Source organism: Myotis nattereri (assembly GCF_964212035.1).
Source record: "Myotis nattereri genome assembly, chromosome: 3".
NCBI lineage: Eukaryota > Metazoa > Chordata > Mammalia > Chiroptera > Vespertilionidae > Myotis > Myotis nattereri.
Genome location: NC_138077.1, coordinates 55,720,562 through 55,747,487, shown reverse-complemented (window position 1 = coordinate 55,747,487; position 26,926 = coordinate 55,720,562). Strand labels below are relative to the sequence as shown.

The 26,926-nt window shown below is 50.0% G+C and overlaps 1 protein-coding gene across 1 annotated transcript in view; it reads right to left on the bottom strand.

The window, feature by feature from the left end:
- ITGB5 (integrin subunit beta 5) overlaps nt 1-26,926 on the bottom strand; it is a 101,342-nt gene that overhangs the window by 19,959 nt on the left and 54,457 nt on the right. The window contains exons 8-9 of the mRNA XM_081085408.1: nt 19,851-19,985; nt 11,662-12,091 (exon numbers count right to left, since the gene is read on the bottom strand). Of these exons, the coding sequence (XP_080941534.1) occupies nt 11,662-12,091; nt 19,851-19,985 (565 nt within the window). The remainder of the gene's footprint in view (nt 1-11,661; nt 12,092-19,850; nt 19,986-26,926) is intronic.

Genomic DNA, 26,926 nt, shown 5'->3' with positions numbered 1-26,926 from the left:
CAGAGAAATGTGAGGTTTAAGCACTTTACCTGAATTATCTCATTAGTCCTCCCAATAACTCTATGGGGTGGTATAATTATTACCCTAATTTTCCCAGTTATGAAAAACGAGGCACAGAGAGGCCAGGTAATTTATCCAAAGTCACAGAGCAGGTAGGAATTGGGGCTGGGATTTGAACCACAGTTGTATGTGGTCCTGGAGCCCATATTTCTAACCACTGTACATACTGTCTCCCCAGTATAATCCAGTCATGATTAAGTGATAAAAATTAAAACAACTAACAGGATAAATGTTCAAGGTGACCCGGGGTGTGGTATAGTTGAAAATGTACAACAGACCCATCCACAAGGCTGGCTTTTTATCACTCATCAGTAAATCACTCCTGGCCATTTTCTTACCTGTAGTCCCATTTGTTTATTTATTTCTTTTGTTTCCCTTGCTGGAGGAGACATATCAGAAAAAATATTGCTACAAGAAATGTCTGAGATTTTACTGCCGATGTTTTTTTTCTCTAGGATTTCTTTGGTTTCAAGTCTTATATTTTGAGTCTTTAATTCACTTTGAGTTTATTTTTGTGTGTGGTGTAAGAAGGTGGTCCAGGTGAAGGGATTAAGCAAAAGAAACCATCTCCCCCTTCCCCCCAAAAAGCCCTCACAGAGGCACAGAGAGGCCAAGTAATTTATCCAAAGTCACAGAGCAGGTAGGAATAAGGGCTGGGATTTCTATTTCAGACAACAGTGTGGTGATTACCAGAGAGAAAGGGGTGGAGGTGGGGGGAGGTAGGAGAGGGTAAAGGGGGGATAAATGGTGATGGAAGAGACATGACTTTGGTTGATGAACACACAATACAATATACAGATGATGTATTATAGAACTGTACACTTGCAGCCGACAGAATTTTATTAACTAATGACACCCCAATAAATTCAATGACAATTTTTAAAGAAGATTGAAGAGACCTGAACATGTTCCATAGCTGATCAGAAGACTTCGTTAAAAGGGAGAGTGTTTATTTGTTTACTCATTTGCTTCACCTCATTAGCCTACACCAGTGATGGTGAACCTTTTGAGCTCGGCGTGTCAGCATTTTGAAAAACCCTAACTTAACTCTGGTGCTGTGTCACATATAGAAATTTTGTGATATTTGCAACCATAGTAAAACAAAGACTTATATTTTTGATATTTATTTTATATATTTAAATGCCATTTAACAAAGAAAAATCAACCAAAAAAATGAGTTCGCCATGTCACCTCTGACACGCATGTCACAGGTTCGCCATCACTGGTCTACACCATACAAAGTAGATGGTGTTTCATTTTTGTTTGTCCCATGACTAGCATGGCGTCAGGCACACAGAATCTGGTTGCTGGTCGCTGGAAGCTATGAACATCATGACAAACCTGATGTATTGGGGCTCAGACATCAAATGCAGGAAATCAGAAAAGGCACAGAAGTATTAATGATGCTTATGAGTTCAAGTGTGACACTTGAGATACTTCAAATTCTTAAGCCATGTCCAAGAAACCCAGAGACTTCAGGTACCAGGAGGAAAAGAGGATCAAGGCTTCTCTTTCCTCTAGGGCAGTGGTTCTCAACCTTCCTAATGCCACGACCTTTTAACACAGTTCCTCATGTTGTGGTGACCCCCAACCATAAAATTATTTTCGTTGCTACTTCATCACTGTAATTTTGCTACTGTTATGAATCATAATGTAAATATCTGATATGCAGGATGTATTTAGGCGACCCCTGTGAAAGGGTCGTTCGACCCCCAAAGGGGTCGTGACCCACAGGTTGAGAACCGCTGCTTTAGGGGGATGTGGTCACAGTCAGAGTCTTTGCTCCCACTACAGTTCTTGCATATTGTTCAGATATCACAGGGATCGGGGTGAAAGACTTCAGAGATACGAGCAATGATGCGTCCTTAGTCTCAGGGCCTTGGCTTAGTGTCAACGAACCAGCCCTGACACGGTCAACTAACAGTGCTTCGCAACAGGCAATTCCCTGACAAGCCCCTCAGCCTTTGCCTTCACCTGCTGGGCCCCATGTATCTGTGCAGCCGAATAGGACCCCTGCTAAACAAATAAGGCTTTAAGCCAAGCTTCCCCAAACCTCAACATTACTTTCTGAGATGACGGCACTGGCTAGAAAGTGGACTCCACTGTCCAAGGCACGAGTCCAAAGGTTAGCTTTGCCCTTCTGGTCTTACACCTGATTTCTCAATGCGCCTGCTGGCTTCCAAGTCCCTCTGATTACCACCACAGTTCACACGGGAGCAGCAAGGGAAGGGCTTGGTCTCTAGCCCAACTCTACAGATCACAGGGAGATTAAGGTAATGAAGGGAAGATGGAAAAATCCCATGTTCTGTAATGACCTCACCTTTCTGGGTTCAAAGAAGTCTGTAAACAACTGAGTGGGACGAACCATCGTCCTCAGAGGACCCTGAGAATGCTGAGTCAGAAAGGGAAACGGAAGGCCTGCGGCCAAAAGAAACAGAGCTACTGCAGACTGACACTGGGTTTGGCTAAGCCTGCCCCATCTGCCCGGCAGGCACCCCTGGGGAAATGCCAATCACACCTGAGGAGTCATGAATGCATGCGAGGGTTTCTATTTTCAACCTGGAACACCATCACACTGTTGTGGTTGGTGAGCAGTTGCCATATTCCACCCTCAGCTGGCCGCTGCTCAGAGCCTGGTGCAGGATCTCCAGGATGGGGCTGGTTTGGAATGTCACATGAGTGGGCCATGCTGACGCCTGGCTGAGGAGTCCGGCCAAGCCATGAGATGGCAGGAAGCAGCCGTCCAGAAGACAGCCCCCAGGTCCCAGCCCTCAGCCCCCAAGGGTTAAGGGAGGTGGGCTTTTATTGGCTTTGGGCCAACCTCACTGAGGAGTGCTGCCAACCTGCCAATCCCCTCAGCCACCACCTCCCACGTGGTCAGGCCAGTAACAGCCACATCCATCTCCTGGAAGAGTAAGGACAACTCAATGAGGTCATCCTGTCGAGAGTGTTTTATAAATTATAACAGGCCAACGAAGGTTCATTTAAGGAAAGTGGGGTCAGCATAATCAATAACAAAGCCAGGCACCCGCTGAACACTCAGAGCAACACTCGGTACCTTTCATTAAATTAATAATCATAGGTCGGGGACCTATGGCCCATGGTCCGTGTGTGTCCTTCAGCCTGGCCCACTGTGTCTGCTACATTCTTATGTAACCCAGAGACACCCACTTAGGAAAACAGAGACTAAATGGTCCCTAAAATGTTGACCAAAATAAGGCGCATTTATTGGATAAGACTTGGAAAATGTGGGCTAAATGCTTGGCTGCTGGCAGGGACGGCTGAACTTGTAATCCTGATATTTGGGAAGGGTCTCAGCTAATCAAAATAAGTAAAATCAGGTGGAAGTTAGGTCATTATTACTTGCAAGGCTCTCCTTGTCTGAATCAATAATCAAGAATCACAAGGAGCTTTAGTCTAGATTCTGGGCCTTAGCTTCTCCAGATGTGAAGAGTCAAAGCAGGTACTGCACAGGTGACCTACTGGGTGTGATTAGTGGTGTTAAAAAAGGCATGAGATGCACATCAGCCCACTATTAGTGCTGCTCATGATGAATGCGAAGTACTATGAAATTAGCCTCAGTTTGTTTCCCAGGAAAGAAAAGGGGTATTAAAACAGAGTCTCCTTGTATTATTACATTCGCCTATTGCTGAAGAGCAACACAGTGATGTCAAATAGCATAGGAAGTACATTGTTTAGCTTGGGGACAGTGGAGTCATTTGATCAAGACTTTTGGGGGTAGTGGTTGTGGGCTGGGGTGATAGGAGGCCCCCTCCTGTGGGTCAAAGGGCAACAGGTAGGACTCAGAAAGGTGCCCTGGAGAGAAGAATCAAAACTCCCAGCAGGCCAGACTAGCTCAGAGCAACTTCCAGACACCCAGGAGCAGCTGGATCTGGGTGGAGTTCTTAGGTCAGAGTTCTGAGAGTCACAGACACTAACCCCGCAGGAAAACAGGGCTCCAGCCAATCCCGCCCCACCCGGCAGAGGCACTGAGCAGCAGGGGCCTGCAATCAATGATGTCACCGTTTCCAAAATCAAGACCAAATTCAAAGTGGCGGCTCAACACCCAAGAAATGGAACCAAAAGTACTTGAGAAACAACTCTTTCAGTCACAGAGGTCTCCCATGTTTTCAATTTAACTAAAAATGAAAATTTTTCTAACATGTTCTTCTATAATATCAAAAAGCTACCCCTGGCCTGGTTTTCTCAGTGGTTAGAGCATCAGCCCACAGACCAAAGGGTTGCAAGTTCGATTCCTGGTCAAGGGCACGCACCTCAGTTGCAGGTTCCCCAGCCCCAGTAGGGGGTGGGAGGCAACCAATCAACGTGTCTCTCTCACGTGGATGTTTCTCTCTCTCCCCTCCTTCCTCCCTTCCATTTTCTCTAGAAATCAAGGGGGGGGGGGGGAATATCTTCCAGTGAGGATTAATTAAAAAAAAAAGAAAGAAAAAGAAGCTTATACCACCCAAATCTATACATGACATTCACATGTGTTCCTAGGATTTTCCTGTGCTTTTGGAATTTCATTATTTCCTTCACAAGCTAAACTTCATGACCTTGAGGACCAGGCCTGAAGTTCAAAGGCATGCAGAGTCCTCCTGCACCCATACTTCCTTTTCCAAGTAGAGAGAGAAGGGCAGTGAGGTGAGATCCCATGCTTAGATTACTCCATTTTCACAATCACTGGCGACTTGTTGCATAAGATGTTCCTAAAAACAAGATCTGAGCAGTGAGCAAGAGCAGTGAAGAAAACTCCATCCCCAGAGCTACGTTCGGAGCACGGAGCAGGGCAGGTTCTCAAAGCGGCTTCCCAACACTTCCTGTCTCATATAAATCTGGATGGTGAGGGGAGGAGCGGGAAATTCCAGGGGCCACAAAAAATGAGAGATTAATTCAAGACCACAAGCAGCTCCAACTCTGCACCCACGGTACCCAGTACCGCTTGGCCTATGAGGGTTGCTCACTGAGCTCTCGTGGACTGAGAAGAAAGCAGCAACCTACCGGAAACCGAGTGACCCTCAGTGCGAGATCATTGTTTCCATGTCTGTGGCCTCACTGTCTAAGATCAGATACTTATTAAACTCGGGTTTTTCCGAAGAGCTTTCTCCAACAACAAGCTGTGGCAGCTAGCTGACTCCAGATCTAAGCAGCCCAGCTCGCCTGGTTTACGTGACTGGTCTGAAAGATGCATTGTGTCCTTATGTGACGGGGGCCTACATTTCGGGTCCTTTTTGACTTTCAATTGAACCTGAGCAATGTCTGGATACAGATGTTAGAGAATTAGAGAATTCCTGACCATGGGACACCCACTGAGAACTTCCAAAACCAACATGTTTTGATGCCATGAATCTCTCTGATGCTCACCTGTGTGTAAGAAAATGTTCTTCCGGGAAGGGAGTGGGCAGGTAATAGCCTTTACGCGATACCCCTGGGGAAGAGGCAGTGTGCCGGAGGTTTCACAGTAGGGCCCTATTTGATGCTCACGACGACCCTCTGGGGCACCTGTCAGAGAGGGTCCACGGAGAGTCTAAGGTCACAGGCAGAAGGGCACTGCCAGGCTTCAAGCCCAGATGTGAACATGGCCTGGTCCTCAACCACTCTGTTAAATGCTCTTTGGTGGCAATATTTTGAATGGGTATATTATTCCTCATAATCATAGTCACTGACGAATTCTGTCACACGTTCTGCTCTCAGAGCCACCGTATCTTCAGTCCTCCAAAATGAATGTGAGCCCCGCGGCCTCTGCTGAGATGTAACATTTACACCCCACCAGGCGAGGACACCTGCTGCGTAGCATGAGGCAGGGGGTCCCGCGGGGGTGAGGCCGACGGAGTCCTAACGAAGCATGCCCGACTCGGGGATCAGGTTCAAGACGCAGATCTGAACTTTATTGTTTAAGTACAGGGACATATATAACATTCCAGACCAATCAGAAGTTTACAACATCCTTAGGGCAACCAATGGTAGGAAAGTTAGGGTACTATGTAGGGGCTCTAGGGGGCTTACTCAGGCGGGCGCTGCCTGAGATTGCATCCGCCACTGCACTGAGATAAATCTCCTGAACTCTTCCCACAGTAGCACATGCCTCTGAGGGAGAGGGGCACTTTATCTAGAAAAAAAAACACATATCCTTTGCATCCTCATATATACAAATAGCAGCTGGTAACCATGAACACACTGAGCAAAGATGAGTATTTGTGGGAAGAACTTTCTAGGCCTCCCACCTGGGGCACACAGTGGGAGCCATCCCACCAAGAAGCCCCTTTCCTGGGAAATAAAATATGTCCAATCTTGGTTCATTCAAAAGGTACTTGGGGCCCTAACCGGTTTGGCTCCGTGGATAGAGCGTCGGCCTGTGGACTGAAAGGTCCCAGGTTTGATTCCGGTCAAGGGCATGTACCTTGGTTGCAGGCACATCTCCAGTGGGGAGTGTGCAGGAGGCAGCTGGCTGATGTTTCTCTCTCATTGATGTTTCTAAATCTCTATCCCTCTCCCTTCCTCTTTGTAAAAAATCAATAAAATATATTAATAATTAAAAAAAAAAAGGTACTTGGGGAGTCCTCTGCCAGGGAGCCACACCGGAGACGGTCCTGTGACAAGTCATTTACAAAACATGCACTTTGCCATGGAGTGACAGAGGTGGAATCTGTGCCCATAGCCTCGGCAATGGCCACTGGGCTGCGAAAATTGCCTTTCTGAAGAAAACAGTACAAATATGGTGAGAAGTTCTTTTATAAACATATCTGGATAACTGTGGCCACAGAAAGTGTTTCTTTCATTGGCAAGAAGCAGGAAGTCCAGAACCAGGCCACGCTGCCAGAGGCTCTTTTAGCTGGGGAGGGTTCGCAGAGCCTGTGAGCCTTCGGGAAACCGTCGCCCTGGCCGGAGCTCATGCTCAGGCGCCGGCTCTGCCGCTAGCACTGACAGCACTGGTGTCGCTGTGTAGTTCTCCTTTTCTTTAATGTTTGGGAGAGAACTGCAGATGCCTCCTGACCTGTCACACATGAAAGGATATTGCCTATATAACATATCTCTATGCTGGATAAACTGCCCAAATAGCCTGTTAGATGCAGTAAAATATATGAGAATTTACTTAGATTACTTTGGGGACCTCACAGTCACATGACCAAAAGGGTGCTGTTATGAATCCTATATCCGAATTGTTTTAAATTCTCTCAATATGTGAACCCCGAGAAGCAGGCTATACCCCAGTGTGGTCATTTTAAGTACAGAGGCTCAAACAGTTCACCATAAAGGAGTAACTCGAATCCCAGGAAATGCGCCGTTTGGGTGCAGAAACCAGCAAAGAGCAACAAAGTGTGAGCAATAATATTTTACTGCAATAAAAACAGCTTCCCATATTCTACTAGCAACACTTTACGAGGCTCAAGAGGACAGAAGCCCTCCCGATGGCCCCCGGAGCTCGCTCTGCACACACAGGTTCGTCTGTGGGCAGAACCCTTCCCTTCTCCGAGTTCTGCTGCCTCCAGAAACCACAGGGAGACACACCAGCCCTGACTGCCCACGCGTTCCCGGGACAGTGTGTCACAGAGAAACAGCATGGCTGTCCAATTGCTTCCAGACCTTAGTTTGATCTGCCTCACCGCTAACTTACATGGCGTGTAACCTCCTACAAACCTGTAACTGCTTGCATTTCCCCCTCGGTCCTGGCTCTGGGTGGGGGAGCTGGGGGGACGGACTCTAAGCCTCTCATAGACGGAAAGACCAGAGAGAAGTGGAAGGAGCTGTCCCAGCAGTTCTGGCCCTGGCTCTACCTCCATCTCCATCTGAAGACAAACCACAACCACAGTCCCCTTGCCGGACGGGCTGCAGGGCCCAGGGCTGAGGAAGACTGAGAGAACGCTGATGTCAGCTGCCCGGGAGTCTCTGAGTCAGCATCTTCAAGACCAGAGTGGTTATTGGGAAACAGGCTTTCCCACAAAAACACCACATGGAGCAGCAGCTCAAAACCAACACGCACAACCCCAGAGTGGGGCTCCAAGCCCTTGGCCACGGATGCAAAGGAACCGAGAAATGGAGACCTTCCCACACCCACTCACAGCCACCTTCTGTTGAGTTTGAGAGACAACGAAGGAACGGAGAGCTGGAAGCTGCATGGATGCTCAAGGAGCCGCTGCCTGGGTGTGTTATGAAGTCCCTCCCGGAGCTGGCTCCTTCCAAGTCCTTCCTCAATAATCAAAACAACAGTGACCTCATTCCAGAAACTCTTTCCCCAGGAGGACTTGGAAAGCTTTACGTTTCAAGCCGTTGTTGCTTTAAAGTGAAGGGTTTGGAAAGGAGGCTCACCGGGGATGCGACGGAAAGCGTCAAAATGGCCTGGTCGACGATGGAGTAAAATAACTGAACTTCAGTGCTTCTTAGGATATAATAGTATGGGGGAGGGGGCGAGGGAGCAAGACACGAAACTGTATATGGCCACAGACGCACACAAACTTCGAAAAAAGTTTAGAAGGAAAAATACTAAGTCTTAAAGCACGAGTGATGGAATTACGGATATCTTTCTTTCTCTTCTTCAGAACATTCCAGACCCCAGCAGGACCCTCCACCTAGATAGTCATGCTCTTGACTGCGCACACATGCGCACCCGTGAGGGTGAGACATTCCTTATCTGGCTCACCAGGTGGCCCAATCAGTCCCGTCACCAAGGAGACAGACGGCACAGAACTTCCTGGTATTTTTCAGTTTTCTTTAAGAATATGCATGGCGCTCCCAGTGTGGGGGAAAAGACACCACATGTCAGCAATCCCGGGAACTAGTGACTTGAAGCATCGTGCATGTGGGACCCTCAAAGGCTTCCCGAACCTTCGTGTCTCCACCGCAGGACTGCACGGAGGGAGGGGAGCAGGGAGAGCACCGGGCTTGAAGGGCAAGACCAACTCGGAACTGTGCGTTCTGGTGGGGGAGCAAGAGCTGCACTTCCACTCAGCTATAGGCAAGACAACTCCCGTTTCCAGAGTAACAAGTTCTCACTACTGAGGCCACGCACACCTCATCCAGCACCCGCCCTTCACCTCCAGGCTCGGGGCGCACTCCCAGCACCGGGCCCATCGCAGAACCCTCACACCTGAGACGGAGAGGAGGCCTCTCTGCGCCTGGGCCGTTTCCTGCCAAGCCCAGGCCAGGCCCTGTGTCTATGCCTTCTTCAATTCTCAAAACAATGCAGAAACGAGGGGTGCTGGCCACGTTAGAGACCGCAGAGCTGAGCCCAGGACAACCCGCGCAGCAGGCGGGTGAGCTGTGGGGACGGAGCGTGCCTGTCGCTGACTTGGAAGCCCTGGCTGCCCGGCAGCCTCTGGATGAGGACCTATCAGAGGATGATGATTTCTGGCTCCTGAGGGGAAAGGAGTGACAGTTCGGTGAAAATATTTGCTAAAATGTTTAAAAACAAAACAAACACTGCTGAAAGCCAACTGCAGACACTGCCAGGCTCCCTGGAGCTTTTACGGTAGCTGCTCAGGGACTGGAACTCTATCCCACCGCTGGGACTCCAGCCCTGCTGGGACTCTTAGGCAAGCCAGAGATTTACAGGGGGACGCGTGGGGGGGGGGGGGTTGAGGGGGTAGTGAGGGGGGAAGCCGCCCCTCCCCCCCACAGCAGCAGCTGTGGCTCCCAGCGCTGTGTGGCACTGACTCTCAAGGGGGTCAGCGAGCCCTCCTTTTGTGCCAGGCAATGAGCTAGGTGCTTCCTCTACATTCTCCTGTTGCTCAGAACAGCTCTGTGCCCACGTGACCCAGCAGCATGTGGTGTTCTTGGAATCAGAGCCAGATCTGCCTGATCCTAAGCATGTTTTCTGCTAACCCTGCCGGATCCAGCCAGCTAATCCAATCCATCATCCCTGGACAGGGAAGAGTGGGCCCTGTTGCATGTTCAGCACATCAAATCCTATCACCTCTGTGGCATTCCGGTGTCCTGCACTTTCTGGAGCAACTCCAACTTTTGAACACGTTGGTCCCACGGGACCCAGGGGTGCACTCATGCGTGTCTCACGGTGTGGTCAGCCCTGGGAGGTCCCACATGCTGACCCGCAACTGTGCAGCCCTCAGCACTTGCTTCTTCCACTCACAGGGACAGCTCATTTACATGTTGTGATCGGCTTCACATATCTGTGCTTTATCTTCCCTGCTGCCCTCTAAGTTCCTCCCAAAGAAATGCTTCCCAACCGGAAGGCCATTCTCAAGGAAGGAATCCTGGAAACAATACAATCCACACGGAATCCACACCAGGACCCACAGCAGAAGACACTACAGTCTCACCTACAACTGTTCTGCTGCCTCCATTTGCAGTGGCCTCGTGCAGGATGCAATGGCCCTTCGGAGACATGTTCTTACGCTATCTCATTGGCATACAACTCCCAGAATGGGAGCTGCCCAACTGTAATCTCACTGGAATCCATGTAAAGTCCTAGGCCCAGATTTAAAAACCCAAGTGCTCAAACATGACACAATGAAAACCTGGCTGGGTTGTACTTCAAAAAAAGTGTAAAAGCTTCAAATGTTGGTAGTAAAGTTAAAAACAAGCTCAACAGTATAATGTGACTGGTGAACAGGAAAGTGAAGGTATCGCTAGGATGTGCGGATGGAAGTGGCCTGGGCAGACCACAGGAAGCAAACGTCCTGTTGAGCCCTGGGCTGAGCCCCTTACGCAGAAGGACAAATACCGCGCTCGCGTCTGGAGAAGGGCAGAGAAACATAAAGACACTCCAGATGTTTGACAGGCTCTCATATGGAGAGAGGATCTAGAATGCAAACCATTGGGGGAAAGTAACTGAGGAACAATTTTTTGTTCAATATAAGAAACTTTCAAACTGTGCCTGTGGGAGGCAGAACATGCCCCCCACCAGATGTCCACAGCCTCAACCCCGGAGCTGCGTCTGTGTGACCTGATGTGGTAAAAGGGGCTTCGCAGCTACGATTCAGTCAGGGATCTGGTGGGAGGCTTTCCTGGGCGACCCTTTTAGTGGGGAGGCAAGAGCATCAGAGAGATGTGGCATCTGCAGGTGCTACAGGCCCAGGGATGCTGGTGGCTCCTAGAAACCAGGAAAGGCCGGGAGTGGATTCTCCCCCAGGGCCGTTAGGAGGAACGCAGCCCTGCCGACACCTGGACTGCAGTCAAGTAGCACCCATCTCAGACTTCTGACTTCCGGAACTATAACAGAATAAACCTGTGTTGTCTTCAGCCACTAAGTTACTGGAAACTTGTTAAAGCGGCAATCAGAGATGAATGCGACAACCAACACGGGAATAACCAGCACCAGCCGCAGTGAGCTCCCTGTCCCAGGAGGCAATCAAGAAGAGGCGGAACCTCTACCTGCCAGGAATGCTGTGCAGGCAAGTCCTGGGTGAGCCATGACAAATGCCTCCAACGCCGAGAGTCCACGTCACGTGGCGGCGACTTCTCCTGCTTTTGTATTTGACACGCTGGTCCCCCCGCCTCCCGCCCCGGCCTGGTGGTGGGCAAGGCTTGCCCTGTTGCCTCCCAGGAGGACAGGGGTAGTAAGGTAAAGCCAGGCTTTGGGGGATGTCCCCACAGCACCTGGGGCCGGGCCTGGCTCAGAGCAAAGGTGCTTGCCGGGGTGCCTACCTGAGCAGAGGACGCCTCTGTTCCTGGCACAGGAGAAGTTGTCGCACTCGCAGAAAGGCCCGTAGATCTTCCCGAACTCGCTCTCGAAGCAGGAGCACTGACTGCAGCTGCACTGCCCGCGCCCGCTGCACAGCGGCTTGCCCTCCGCCTCGCGGCACAGGTTCTGGTGCCCGCTCGGGTTCTCCCCTTCCTGGCACTCGCACTTGCTGCCCAGGTAGCTGGGGTTGCACTCACACAGCCCGCAGACGTAGGTCCCGTTCCCGCTGCATCGGGGGCTGTCCGGCTCCTGCCCCGCGCTGCAGCCGCACCTGCAGTTGTAGGTGACCCGCACCTCCAGGCTGTCCCGGAACCCCACGGGCCGCAGGGTGAACCTGTGCTCCGTGTGTTTGCCTGGGCAGCTCCGGGCCTCCACCGACACTTCAAACGATGCCTGGGCAGAAAGAAGAGAGGGGACATCGTGGGCACGATGAGCCAGGGTATCTGCTTCTGCCTCCCAATCACCCAGGGCCCCGCCCAAGAGCGGTTCCTCTGAGGCCTCAGGGGCGAGCTGTGGCTACGCCGGCCCTGTCCACACATGCACCCGGTCCCGGAGGAAGAGGCCAGCAAGCTCCTGCACACTTGCCAGGCATGGTGCTTGGTCCTGAATGTTCGTGATCTCTTTCAATCCTCACAACCTTGAGGAAATGGCTTCCATAGGAGAGTAGAAAGACTCAGGCAAGGGTTCTTTTCTCCCCTTTCTTTTCACCTATATTCTATCCTCTCCCCATTTCCATTCTGAAAATCTGTGCCAAGCACTGCATCACCTGCTCCCTGAGTGCAGGGGCCCCGGGGTTCCACAGACCCCTCTGAAGAGGTTCCCCCCTGCTGGAGAAGGGACAGCAGGACACTGGGTCCCTCCCAGCGAACCCGCCTCCTCCAGACACACCTAAAAGGACCTGAGTGGTCCTCACAGCTGCATCTTTCATAATTAGCTCACAACCCTGAGGTCATAAGGAAATCATCGCTGATGGAATGTGCTACACACGCGAACAGACTGTTTGTTAAAATAGATTTTTATTGATTTTAGAGAGAGGAAGGGAGAGGGGTAGAGAGATAGAAACAACAATGATGAGAAACACTGATTAGCTGCCTCCTGCATGCCCCCTCCTGGGGATCGAGCCTGCAACCCGGGCATGTGATCTGACCGGGAATCAAACGGTGACCTCCTGGTTGATGGGTCAATACTCAACCACTGAGTCACACCGGCAGGGCCAGACTGTTTCTTATTAAACAAAGCATGTAAAGAAGCATTGCTAACCCCTAAGTTGCTTGTGCATTGCCCTGGAAATAGTCAGCAAGGTGGATTGAGCTGGCAGATGGCGGGAAAGATGCCTGTTAGCTGCCCACTCGGCTGCAATGGGAGGAAAGCGAGGGCACTGCTTGGTGATTCTCCCAGGAAGTAAAGCACAACTCTTCCACTCCCCTCCTCCCACTGAGAACGGAGCCATGTGTGGTTATATTCATCCAGCACTGCCCTCAGAGCAGGGCACTGTGTAAATCCAGACAGGGATCTGGCACACCTTGACCAAATGCCATCTGAAGTGCTTATCCCTGAACAGTGGTGCTTCTCCTCTGAACGGTGCTGCTTCTCTTTTGAATGGTGGTGCTTCTCCTCTGAATGGTGCTTCTCCTCTGAACGGTGGTGCTCCCTACACAGACAGAGGCCTGGGCCCACTCCAGAAACTGACTCACCACGTCTGGCCCAGATGTCTTTATTTTTCAAGTCTCCTCAGATCATTCTGAAGCTCAAATGGGTTAGCAATCATGTTTAATGATTGTTATCCTTAATCCTATTATTTGGGCTGAAATACGGCTGAGTTTTAAAAAGCCACCAATTACTTGCTTTACAGGGCACTCTTTAGGTAATGATGTATACTTCTGGCGAACACGGAACGTATCTTGCTCTAAATGTTCTACAGATCCCTATCACTTCTGGATCTTTGCTAATTCTAAAAAGCCTCCCTTCAGATACTGTGATGTCTAGGGACACCTGGGGGAAGGGGTGAGGGTGGAGGTATGAGAGACTGAAGAGGAAGACAGACCCAGCTGTCTAGGTCCTGGAGATAGTCCTCCTAGGCAGCAAGCCTCAGCTTCGGGGAACTCACAGCAGACACCCAGGAGTCAGCATTAGCCAAAGGGGGTCACAGGAGAGGACAGTGAGCTGAAGACCATGACCAGGAGCCAGGGTCAGAGGACACTGGGAAAGCAAGCCAAGCGCAGACAGTGGGGACTAGCCCACCCTCCATGTCTATGTGCGAGTGGGGGGAGGGGTGGGAGAAGACAAAAAGAGAGATTGACAAAAGCAAGTTCAGAACTAAGTTCCAAGGCCCTGAGGCACAGTAACAAGACGGGGACTCACCGGGCAGTGAAATCTGCCTTATGACAACACACACTGACAGTTCCCAGGTGCCAAGCACCCACTGTGCAGGCATTTCCATGAGCAGGTCCCTCACATGCCCCAGAAGGAGACATCCCATTTACCAGAGATAAAATGGGGTCTCCCCGCTGGGGAGGGTTGGGCTTGTGCTCTCCTTGGCATACCTTCTGGAAGCGGGAATGAGACAGGTGCCCAGTGTCCACGTCTGGGTGCAGAGGGAGAGGCAGCCTGGCTCACTGTGGAGACTAGAGGGTGACCCCCAAGGGCCAGAGGCTCCTCCAAACCCTCCTGCCTGGCTCAGGACGACCCAGGCCTGCAGGTGAGAAGCGAGGGGAGACCGCACCTGACCAAAGCCACCATGGGGACATGGAGCATGCGGAGGTGACTCCCCGCTTCCGAAGCTCGGGGAGCAGCTGTGACTGGCTCCGTGGCCTCCGCTCCTCTGCACTTATTAAATGGAAAGCCCTGCCCCCAAAGGCATCTGTGGGCAGAGGTGGAATAAACTACAAAGGAGTGGCCTGGACCAATAGCCAGAGGCATTTAATTACTGAGACTCTGGGAGTGTCCCTCTGTGAGCATCGCCTCCCCCAGGAAATCTGGCCTGCGTCACGGGGCACGGCAGCCAAAGAGAGAATGAAATGTCCCGAGTCTGGCTGATGTGTCTGTGTTTGCTGGGAGTGAGTGAGAGGTGAGGGGAGCCCCCGAATCCGTGCTGGCAGCTGATCACCCAGGATTTAGAAAAGCTCCCGCCCTGGCTGCCTGGCTGGGGAGCAAGGAGGACCCAGCTTTCAAGCAGGTCCGGTGGCCCTCATGCAACCTTCCCTCCCCCCTGCCCATGACCACAGAACAGCTGTTCCAGCCCCAGGGCCTGGGGGGCACAGGAAGCTATAAAGCCCTCGGGAGCAGCAAGTAAACCTGTCCTGTGACCCTTCCTCTCAGAGCCCACTTCCCTATGGGAGCAGGAAAGAAACCGGAGTCTGGCAGGCGTCGCCCTGGTTATTCCGGCCTCCAACCGACACTGAAGGCTCCCAGTTCCTGGACTCCCCATTCTCCCACGCGGAGACGGAGACGGGAGAGGAAGGTCAGGGACCGAGCAGCCCTCCCTCCGCCCAGTCCTGTTATTCAACCCTCATTGGGATGCTCCCGGTTCCTCAGCAGGGCGGCTGGTCTGACCCACTCTTTCAAACGGGCCACCCGGCCCCCACCCCAAACCCACCCACCCAGGGCTGCCCGATGCCAAGCCCACCAGGAGCACAGGAAACACAAAGCACCGGGTGGGCACGGGGTACAAAGCCCGGAGGAGGGACAGGAACGGACAGTGGCGGAAGCTCACTGGGTCCTTTGTACTGGGCGTCAGTGCTCGCCGCACGGCCGCACGCATGCTGATTTGTCAGGGCCAGCCCATGAGAAACCGACTCCCAGGGCTGGGCCTCAGTCAGTGCTGGTTGGTGTGGGGTGAGGGGAGGAAAACTAGGGGGAAACCTGAAGTCACTGGAGAAGAGAACCTCATTGGACTGGGGGCTTTCAAGGTCTTACTGATGTAATACTTCTCTTTGAGGACATCCTTGTCCCTCACCCTGCCACCTCTCTGCTTCTTGCCCGGACACAGCCTCTGCAGGAAGCAGAGGGAGCAGCAAAGCCCTGCCTGTGCAGTATTGGGTGCATTGCGAATCCCCACGAGGCGGTAACTCGTGTTATTCCCTCCATGATGAGGAGGCGATGATTAGTGAGACGAGCCGGTCGGAGTGAAAAGACTGTGGTTTGAGTTGCAAGTCCACTGCTTGTTAGCTGGGTGGTCTTAGGCAGGTCATCACACCCCTGAATCTCGGCTGCCCGCAGCAACAGGTGCAGCGTCCGATCCCCACCTGAGCCGCAGGTGTGCGGAAGGAGTGTCAGGTCACTCCATCAACTGGGATCCCTGAGTGGAAGCCCAGTTCTTTGTTACCATGCTTTGCTCTGAGACGAGCCCTTTGAAACAGGCATGACAGAGCAGAATCACGGGCACCAAGAGGCCAGGTAAAGGTGACGTCAGAGAGCCCTGGCTTTGAACGTTCACTTTGCTACTCACTGGCTGTGGTGCGCTGAGCAATTAACTCGATTCTATGTGCCTCAGTTTCTCTCGTCTGTCAACATGAGTAACATTATCTCCCTCCCAGGGAAGTTATTTGACTTGTTCACAAGGATGCCATTAGAAACTGCCAAGAGCCTTCCTGAATGAACCCAGGCGTCCGTGTGTGCTGTGCAGCCTCACTCTTCCTCTGCTCCGCTGCATCTGGTTCTCCTTAAAGGGCCCTGTTTGGGTGGTTTTCACACATCATTCTTTAGCTTTCCTGACCCACTGCACCCCATAGTCCACCCACAGATCTATAAAACTCACATGTTTGGGGGTTTGTTTGTTTTTTGTTATTTTTGCCTCTTTCCATTTTTTCATAAGTATCTCCTTAGACAAGCGGTCTCCAACCAGTGGTCCGAGAAACACTGGTGGTCCGCGAGGTCTGAAAGGTTGGCGACCGCTGCTTTAGACCCTGTGACTATGAGGTTTTTGTGTGGGTTTTTTTGTTGCTTTTTTTTATCATGACTTTTTAAAAATTGTTTTATTGGTTAAAGTATTACAAAGAGTATTATATATGTCTTTTTTTTCTCCCCTTGATCTTCCCCTAGCCTCCCATAACCCCCAGTGTCTTGTGTCCATTGGTTATGCTTATATGCATGCATACAAGTCCTTCGGTTGATCTCTTACCCACCCTCCCAACCCTCCTCGGCCTTCCTGCTGTAGTTTGACAGTCTGTTTGATGTTGCTCTGCCTCTGAATCTATTTTTGCTCATCAGTTTTAATGGTCTTAATTATCCATAAATGAGTGAGATCATGTGGTATTTTTCTTTCATTGACTGGCTTATTTCACTTAGCATAATGCTCTCCAGCTCCATCCATGCTGTTGCAAATGGTAAGAATTCCTTCCTTTTTACAGCAGCATAGTATTCCATTGTGTAGATGTACCACAGTTTTCTAATCTATTCATCTGCTGATGGGCACTTAGGCTGTTTCCAGATCTTAGCTATGGTAAATTGTGCTGCTATGAATATAGGGTTGCATATATTCTTTCTGATTGGTGTTTCTAGTTTCTTGGGATATATTCCTAGAAGTGGGATCACAGGGTCAAATGGGAGTTCCATTTTTAACTTTTTGAGGAAATTCCATACTGTCTTTCATAGTGGCTGCACAAGTCTGCATTCCCACCAGCAGTGCATGAGTGTTCCCTTTTCTCCACATCCTCACAGCATTTGTCGTTTGTTGATTTGTTGATGATAGCCATTCTGGCAGGTGTGAGATGGTACCTCATTGTTGTTTTGATTTGCATTTCTTGGATGATTAGTAACTTTGAGCATGTTTTCATATGTCTCTTGGCTTTCTGAATGTCTTCTTTTGAAAAGTGTCTATTTAGGTCCTTTGCCCATTTTTTGATTGGATTGTTTATCTTCCTTTTGTTAAGTTGTATGAGTTCCCTATAAATTTTGGAGATTAAACCCTTATCGGTGATAACATTGGCAAATATGTTCTCCCATGCAGTGGGCTTTCTTGTTGTTTTGTTGATGGTTTCTTTTGCTGTGCAGAAGCTTTTTATTTTGATGTAGTCCCATTTGTTTATTTTCTCTTTAGTTTCCAATGCCCTAGGAGCTGTATCGGTGAAGAAATTGCTCCGGCATATGTCTGAGATTTTGTTGCCTTTGGATTCCTCTAGTATTTTTATGGTTTCTCGTCTTACATTTAAGTCCTTTATCCATTTTGAGTTTATTTTTGTGTATGGTGTAAGTTGGTGGTCTTTTGTGTGTTTTTTAAAATTATCTGGATTGATTAATTTATCAAAATAACATAAATACAGGGTATCCCAAAAAAATTTATACACACTTTAACAGCTGATAGCTCAATTTTGAAAATGAAATGTATTTTAATAAACACTGCTTTTATAATTATTCAAAGTGTGTGTATACATTATTGGGACACCATATATGTTGCTAAACTTGACAAGCATTAAAAATAAAATTTTATGGTGGGTGGGAGTGGCTGGGGAGGGGTTGACGGAAGAAAAAAGAGACATGTAATACTTTAAACAATAAAAAAATAAAAATAATTTTATTGGAAGTGCCTCTTTGATTATGAGGCTTTCCCTACCCCAATAGTTCATGTATATGTGAAATAATAACCCCTTTTTTTGCTAAATAAGACAGGGATCAGTATTAATTCTATTCTTATTTGTTATTGGTATAGATTAAAGCACTCCCTCCAAAAAAACTTATTCACATAAATAGGAAGATGGGAATAGAAGTTTTGTTACAGCAACATCATCCTATTCCTGAATGCCCTCTGAGGTAATGCCATAAATAATCATTTTTTTTAGCTGCCCTTGACCAGAATCGAACCTGGGACCCTTCAGTCTGCAGGCTGACGCTCTATCTACTGAGCCAAACTAGTCAGGGCTAAATAATCATTTTTAATGATATATCTGACAACTTGAGGAGGCCCTCTTTCACTTTTTCTTTATTTCTTTTTCTTTCTCCCTCCCTCCCTTCCTCCCTCCCTCCCTCCCTCCCTCCCTTCCTTCCTTCCTTCCTTCCTTCCTTCGTTCCTTTTAGCAAAGATGCTTGAGGAAAAACCCGTCTTAGAAAAAGATTTGTTACCCAGTCCCTCAAGTCCTTCTCAACATCGACACCACTATTTTGAATTGTCCTTTCGGTGGGGCAAGGCACCGTGGTCATGTCTGGATGGGTGAGGGCAAGCCCAGGGGCTGTGAAGTGGATGAAGGGCAGTTGTGAAAGGGGAGGGAGGAGGGGATCAACTATGGAATGTGAGAAACCCAGAAGACTGCGGTGTAACCAGCCATGCCCTCTCCCTACGTCTTTCTGAGCTGTTTCCTGGAGTCCACGCTGCCTGCCTGAGCCCAGTGCCCTGTCTGTGTCCTCATCACCCATCTACCCTCCCTCGAGTCCTTGGTTTGGCACACAGCTGCACATCTTGACATACAACGCTTCTTCCCCACCTAGTGCAGTCACATCCACCTAGTGCACACAAGGCACCCATGCCCTCCGTTCTGTAAAGTTCTCCATCCCATTTCATCAAACAGAAGAGGTCAGTGGATTTCTTCATATTTTACAGGAGGGAAAAGTGAGGATCCAATTATCCAAAGCACAGAGTGAGCTGTAGAAGACTAGGAACGAGGCCAGGACTCTCAGATCCCTGCCCATATTCTCCCACCTGATCTCATCCCTGCCCACTGGAAATAATAATGACGTAAAACACCAAGGGCACAAAGTCAACCTGAGGAAGACAGGGGACAATGTACTGAGGCCATCTACTGACTGGGGCTTTTTTTTTTTAATTTATTTTTAGAGACAGGAAGGGAAAGGGAGAGAGAAACATCTATGAGAGAGCAAAACATTGACTGGCTGCCTCCTGCATGCCCCATATCAGGGATGGAGCCTGAAACCTGGGCTATGTGACCTGACCAGGAATCCAACCAGCAACCTTTCGGGGCACAAGGACGATGCCCAGCCGAGCCACACTGGCCAGGCCTCGCCCGGGGCTTTTAAACAAATCCATCTGGAACCTTGAAGATGACAACACAGGGCAGGCTCAGGAAAGCCCCCCAGGCTGATAAGTAGGAAGGCAGAATGCAAAACCCTAAAAGAATCTGATAAGTCACAGAAGTTATCAGAAGCCAAAGAATGATGGCCAGTGCTAACGGTGCCACATAAATGGAGAGGAGAGAGAACTCACCGTGTCCCCGATCTTCAGGCCCTCACACTTCCTCTGGTCAGGGTAGGACACGCCGTCCTGGCAGGTGGCAGTGAAGAAGAGGTTAAGGTCTTCAGGCTGGTCCCAGACTGACAGCTCCACCTTAGACCGGATGCTCTGGACAGAGAGAGAAGATGAGGCCCAAACCACTTAGTAATGGCCAGGATGCTTGCCACAGTGGCTCTCTGATGCCCACATGGCTTCCTCTCACTCAGGTAAGAGCCAGTGGGCTCATTTTGGTGTCCCTTTCTCTCCACACCCTCAGCCCGATCTAGCTAAACCTGTCTGAGGTCTCTGCTGGGAGCTCGGAGATGTTGGACATGGTCCACCTGCCATACGTCATTACTATCTGCTTCAAGGGATGATGCTCCAACCTGTTTGCCTCTCCAGCCACCTCTCTTCCCACCCTCAGCTTCAGACATGCAGCTCCTCAAACCCTCCCATGTCGGCCTGTGCTCTCCAAACTGTGGGCCTTCACCCATGGAATAACATTCCTCTGCTCAGTGGCTCCTCTCCTCTCTTCCCCTGGCTGGCTCCTTCTCTTCCTTCCAGATCAGTTGAGCAGGCACTTTCCCCTGGAACCGTATTGTTCTTCTGGCCCAACCCCTCCCCATCAGATGAGAGCCACCTGTACAAGGTGGAATGGCATTATCAGAGAATAACACTTTTTGTGTGACTTGTGTTCTCAAGACAGTGAGTGAATTGAAAATCAAGCCAAAATTTCCCATCAGAATAGAAGAAAAAAAGACAAAAAAAACCTGAGAACATCAAGTGTTAGAAAGGTGCGGAGCAACTGAGGCCCTCGCATCCTGCTGGTGGGAGCATCACTCAGTACAGCCTTTGAGAAAACCTTTCGGCAGCATCTACTCAAGCTCAGGCCAACCTCAGACCTGTCAATTCACCCAAGGACTATAGGCAACAGAGATGTGCACTAACCAGAAGGTAGGTACGAGGATGTTTATAGCAACACTGTCCATAACAGCTACCCAAATGCCTATCCACAGAATAGGTTTTACTTTTAAATGGGGGCGTGTTCACACAATACCACACAGCTCTGAGAATGGATGAAACATGACTACATCTCACGACACAGATGAATCTCATAAAGATAACAATGCCCGAAAGAAGTCAGACACAAATGGCCTATATACTACATGATTCTATTTACATGAAATTCAAAACAGGCAGATTAATGGTTCCCCTTGGGGGACAGTAATGGGGAGGGGGGAGAGACAGGATAGGGACTTCTGGGTGCTCATAATATTCTGTGGTGGGTTTTTTTAGCCAGGTGCTGGATACTCAGGTGTGTTTAGATTGTGAAACAGTTGAACAATTTTCTGTGTCTGTTAGTTTAAAAAATTGCCATTGAAATCTCTAAAGGGGATGTACTTTGGAGACTGGAACCAAATAAAGTAATTGGCTTATATTTAGGGGGCATACCTTACCCCCCGGATATTTTAGGCACTTAGCACGCTCAGGGTAGCAGGATGTGCGCACTCCAAGGGACTCAAGGACACCTGCCACCCAGGATCAACTGGTGGCTGGCTGACTTCTCAGGTGCCCTCCGGCAGCACACCACCGACAGAACAGGGGGCAGAACTGCCTCTTGCTCTCACGGAGTTTCCTTTCTGTATTCTCTCTTCTTTTTCATTTTGCTGAACACGTAGTATTAAACTTGTATACATTAAATATGCAGTTTTCCTAACAAATTAACAGCTGGTAAAAATAGTCTCCGTGAAAAACTCTCTTCCTTTGCAACAAATTGTGCAAGTGCATCTAAAACTCTAAAAATACTCTGTCTTAAATCCACTTCCTCTCGGAAGTGCCAGCCTGAACTGGAGAAGGTTGCGAGACCGCCGCTCCACACCTCCCTCCCAACCCCTCCCCCCCCCCCCCACACACACACACACGCGCGCGCACTCTCCTGCTGGAAATGATTAGCTATTCCCACCGAGTTGTGAATTCTAAGGGCCATATTGTATTTCTCCCTGGGACTGAGCACAAGCTTTTGTTGATGGATGGAAGGATGGACAGTCTAACGGCAGCCACACTAAGGCGCTCCAGACTAGTGGGAGAAACTTAAAGTTATTTTTGAAAGACTAGATAATTTTTAAAAATTTGACTAACTATGAGGATGAGGCAAAACAGTATGTCATGAAAGGGCTAGGTGGACTGGAGCTATGTAAGAAGTTTCCTGGGGAGAGTCACGTTAAACATGGCCTTGTGGGCCCGGCCAGTGTGCCTCAGCTGGTGGCAGCATAGCCCTGTGCACCAAAAGGTGTCGGGGTCAGTTCCCTGTCAGGGTACATAGGTTCGACCCCTGGTCAGGGCAACCGATCAATGTTTCTTTCTCACAAAGATGTTGCTCTCTCTCCCTCTCCCTAAAAAAAAAAAAAATCAATAAAAACATGTATTTTTTTAAAAAAGAAATATGGGCCTTATGGTTCACAAACAGGATGCTGTGAGGGAGTATGAGCACTCCCCATGAAGATCCTGAGCCTGGATGCGTCAGTGGAGAAAGAGCACTGGACTGGGGCTCCCAGTCTATGAATCAGTAACTATAACGGATGGAACCTGAATTCTATCTTCTCCTCTGGCCGTAAGATCCCAAATTTTGTGTTCTGATCTGAAATTTATATTATTCCCACTTGCTACAGACTCTCTAAAACTGGAAACTGTCAAGATGTGAGAAGGGTAGGGATCATGGAGATGACTTAGTTCGGACCTCTCTTTCTACGGAAGTGGAGGCCAGAGAAAAGGGCTCATCCGGGGTCAGCTGTGCCAGAGGCGGGCAGGACCAGGACGGGGCCAGGCCCTCCGGCCCCCCACGATGCTCTCTGCAATCACCACGCCCAGGACTTCTTTCTTGTAAACCTGGCTCTGTCTGTGAAGAGTGTGGATGGCCAGGTGTACTCTGCTTGTAGGGGTCAGTCTTCCCTAAAAGACTGAAATCCCAGAGGGCAGGGCTGTGTTCTGCTCAGTTTTATTCCCAAGGTCTAGCATGATGCCTGCCAGCTGCTAGTATGTACTTGCTGAATGCATGGATGCATGGATACCGTGAAGGAACAGAAAACAAGACACAGGGGAGGGCCAAAGCCACAGGCAGTGCAGATCTTCCACAGCAAGACTTAGGTGGGGCTCCTGACCTTCAACCAACCCCTACCAGTTCTGCCCCTGAAGATGCTTCCTTACGCCTCACCCTCAGACTAGGAGACAGTGTGGAGAAAGTCAGAAGTTTGAAGGCTATTAAGCACTCGGTCAGCCCAGGGCACATCTGCAACTGCTTTAAGTCAGGCAGCTGTGGTGTGGGTGGGAGCAGACTTTATGGCAACAGCAAAAAGAGAAACACATGCTCGGCGAGGAGCAGCTTACACCACGGCTCTGACGTCACCCTCCGCATGCAACGGCTGTGGTTTTCAGCTCCATCTGCTCTTTCCCACTCGGAGAAGAGGCCGCAGTGACTGCCCTCTGCGTCCTCGCTCCCCTTTCTCAGTGCGACGCGATGCAGGTGCTGTGTGTGTGCAGCCAGGGCCCCTCTGGGCACTGGCAGGGGCCCTGTCACCAGCACCAGCTGTGCAGCAAAGCTCCACATCGCTGAACACCCTTCTGGGATTCGGGGATCTCTCTCAATGGAGAATTTGGCACAGCAAGAATAAGTTTACAAATCAAAGCCCAGGGTTAAAGATTTCTCACTATGAAAATTGCATAGGACAGACTGGATTCTGCAAGATATTAAATTAAACATGCCCTTCCCATTTTGCTCCCTCCGCAGCCGAGCTAAATGCCGCAGCTATTTCATCTGTTACATATGTTCCAACCAAAATCTTTCCAGAATGTCCCCACAGATGGTCTGCCAGCAACTCTCGGGGGTAAAAGTCAACACCCCCACTTAGTCATGTGCTGTATGACTCACTTGAAATGCACCACAAACCGCTGAGACGGAAAGGTGACACAGAGAAATGCAAACAGTCCTGTTAGAGCGGGGCCTGGACCCTGGCCAGAGAGAGGAGCAGGTGAAAGGGTAGCCAGGGCTAACTGGGGCCTCTAGTGAGGCCAAGGCCAAAGCCACACCCACACCCACACCCACACCCACACCCACACCCACAGCCACAATACATACACCCTCCACACACACCATACACATACACCCCCCATACATCATACACATACTACAGACATATGCACCACACAAACACCCCCCCCACACCACACACATATACCCCCATACACCATACACATACTACAGATATACACACCACACACATGCACCCCCACACACCATACACATCCTATAGATATACACACCACACACATACCACACAAACACCCCCTACACACATACACCACACACATCATGCACATACTACAGACATACACACCACACAAACACCCCCCACACACATACACCACACACCATACATACTACAGACATACACACCACATACATACCACACAAGCAACCACACACACACACCATACACGCCACACACATACATATACTCCAACCACACCCCCATCATACACAACCCCCCACACCCCTACCACATACCTTACATACACACCACCACTCCCGCCTTTCTACACACACACACACACACACCCACACCACAGCAGAGGCCAGTGCTAGGCTCAACCCCAGGAAAAGTGCTAAAAAGTCCATGGGCTTCCCATTTGCCAGAAACACTGGCAACATGAAACAGGTACTAAATCAGCATCGAGCACCAGCACACCCACACGGCTTCCACCACCAGGGCTTTGCTCAAGATTCCCTGCCATTTCACATCTCTGTATTGAATATCTTACTTTAAAATTCCACTGGGGGGAGGAGGGGTAGAAGAAGGCAACGGCCACACGTCCACCTATGCAGAGCGAGGGTCTGTCCCATATCGTGACGGTGGTGATAAGATTTGTAGGTAGGTACGTACGTGTGTCACAACTTAAACTGTACACTTTCCATCTGTACAGTTTATCCTGTGTTCATTGTCTCCCAATAGAGCAGCTTTAAAACAGTCCGCTGAACTTGACTAGTCATTGTGGATCATATGCCAGAATTGCCCATTTGAAAAAACTTGAGTTTCAAATGTTCATTCATCCATTGTATGTCTCATTCCCTAACGGGTTCTCTTTTAGGAACCGGTTTAGCTCAGACTCAAGTTTCAGAGCGAGGTTCCCACAATTCCTCAGTGGTTCACCCCAGCTGCACACGCAGCTCCCGGGAAAAGGTCGTTCTCTATTCATCCTGTCCCGGCTCCTCAGTAGCAAAGGGCTCCCCACTCCTCTCCTGCCCCCACACAGACAGAGCACGCTTCCCCAGGTCCCTGGATTTCTGTAAAGAACACAAATTCGTGTACCATGATCCTGCTCAGAGCCAACACAATGGGGCTCAGAGAGAGAACGCTGCCAGCACGTACGGTTCCCACCCGGGGGACCTCCAACAACGCCACGCTCCCCGGTTCCCAGCAGCCCCCCGAAAGTGTGGGTAGTTTCACAGGCAGGTACGTGTGTCAGAGCTTAAACTGTACCCTTTACATCTGTACAGTTTATTATGTGTTCATGGTCTCCCAATAAAGCTGCTTTAAAACTTTCCACTGAATTTGACTAGTCATTGTGGATCGTATTCCTTAGCCGCACAGCGCTGACTGAGCTGTTTTTCATTTCTGGCGAACACCTCCCAGCCAGGTCTACGCACCTGGGTGTCCTTATGCCCTCCTTTATCAAAGGCAGGAGGAGCGGAGAGCCTGCGCCTTCACCAGGAAATGCCCTCAGGGAGGCCTGGAGTCTGTCATCGCCCACAGGGGCTGACTCAGGAGCTGGGGACGAAAATGCTGGGAGGTGGCTCCTCCCCAGCAGCTCAGGAGAACATCCTCACCCTGCCCCAGAGCTTGAGATGTGGTTGCTCTTCAGCCATTGCTCCCTCAAAGGCCCTGTCTCAGGAGGAGGCAAGCTGTGGTCACCCCTCCAACAGCAGCCCCCTCCCAATCCAGACCCCAGAAGGATGGGGGGGACAACCCAGGTATGGTTCCAGCTCTTGCATTGCCTTCTTTCTCTTTTTTTGTCCTTACCCAAGGACATGCTCATTGATTTCAGAGAGAGAGGAAGGGAGAGAGAGAAACATTGATGTGAGAGAGAAACACCCATCAGTTGCCTCCCATATGCTCCCCAGCTGGGGTCCAAACCCACAATCTAGGCATGTGCTCTGACCGGGAATCGAACCAGCCACCTTCTGGTGCGCGGGATGATGCTCCCACCCTCTGAGCTAGCTGGCCAGGGCTCACTCTGACTTCTTCAGTTCAGTGCCCACAGCTTGTTCCCAAGAGGTTCACAGTGAGGCAGGGGCCTCGAAAAGAGGACAACGCTCGGCAGCCCAGGCCCCCTCCCTCCTACACACCCTCTCTTCTCAAAGGCTCTCTCAGTTCATTACATTTCCACTCACTGGAAATCTGAAAGCCACTGAGCATAACCTGGAAACCCTGTCTTACTGGGATCTTGGTTGTGAGGTGACCAATGGATCCAGCGAAAATTTAGAGGTCACAGGTCAGAGAAGAGGATGTTAATATGTGGGGAGTGGGGTACGAGAGGAGAAGGAAGTCTCCAGTTTCTCTCAATAGGGAGTGAGGAGTTGGGAGGAGGAATCGGAGAATTTGTGGAGAAGTGGACCCTTAGCTGTAACAGAAGGTGGGGGAGGGAAGAAGGACCAGCCACAAACCATCGCTGTCCCCCAAACTCACACCAAAGCTCCAGGAGCTCAAGGGAGGGCCGCTCCGCCCTCCTGCCCCCAAGCTCTAGGGCTCCTCCAGCAGCAGGGGCGAGGACACCCCCTATGGTTCTAGTCACGCAGAAAAGGGCTGGAGCAGTAGATTGGAAAATCAACACTGGGAAAGGCTGAGCTCCAAATGCTCATCTGTCAATCAGTCGTGGCGGGAAAGATGGTCCATCTCATACATGGGACGGCACAGTGGCTAACTGGGCTCCCAGAACTAATGGTGGTACTTAGACTACACTTACTCTATGTATAACTTTGTTTTAAACAGAAGACACACTCTGAATCTTGTTTGGGA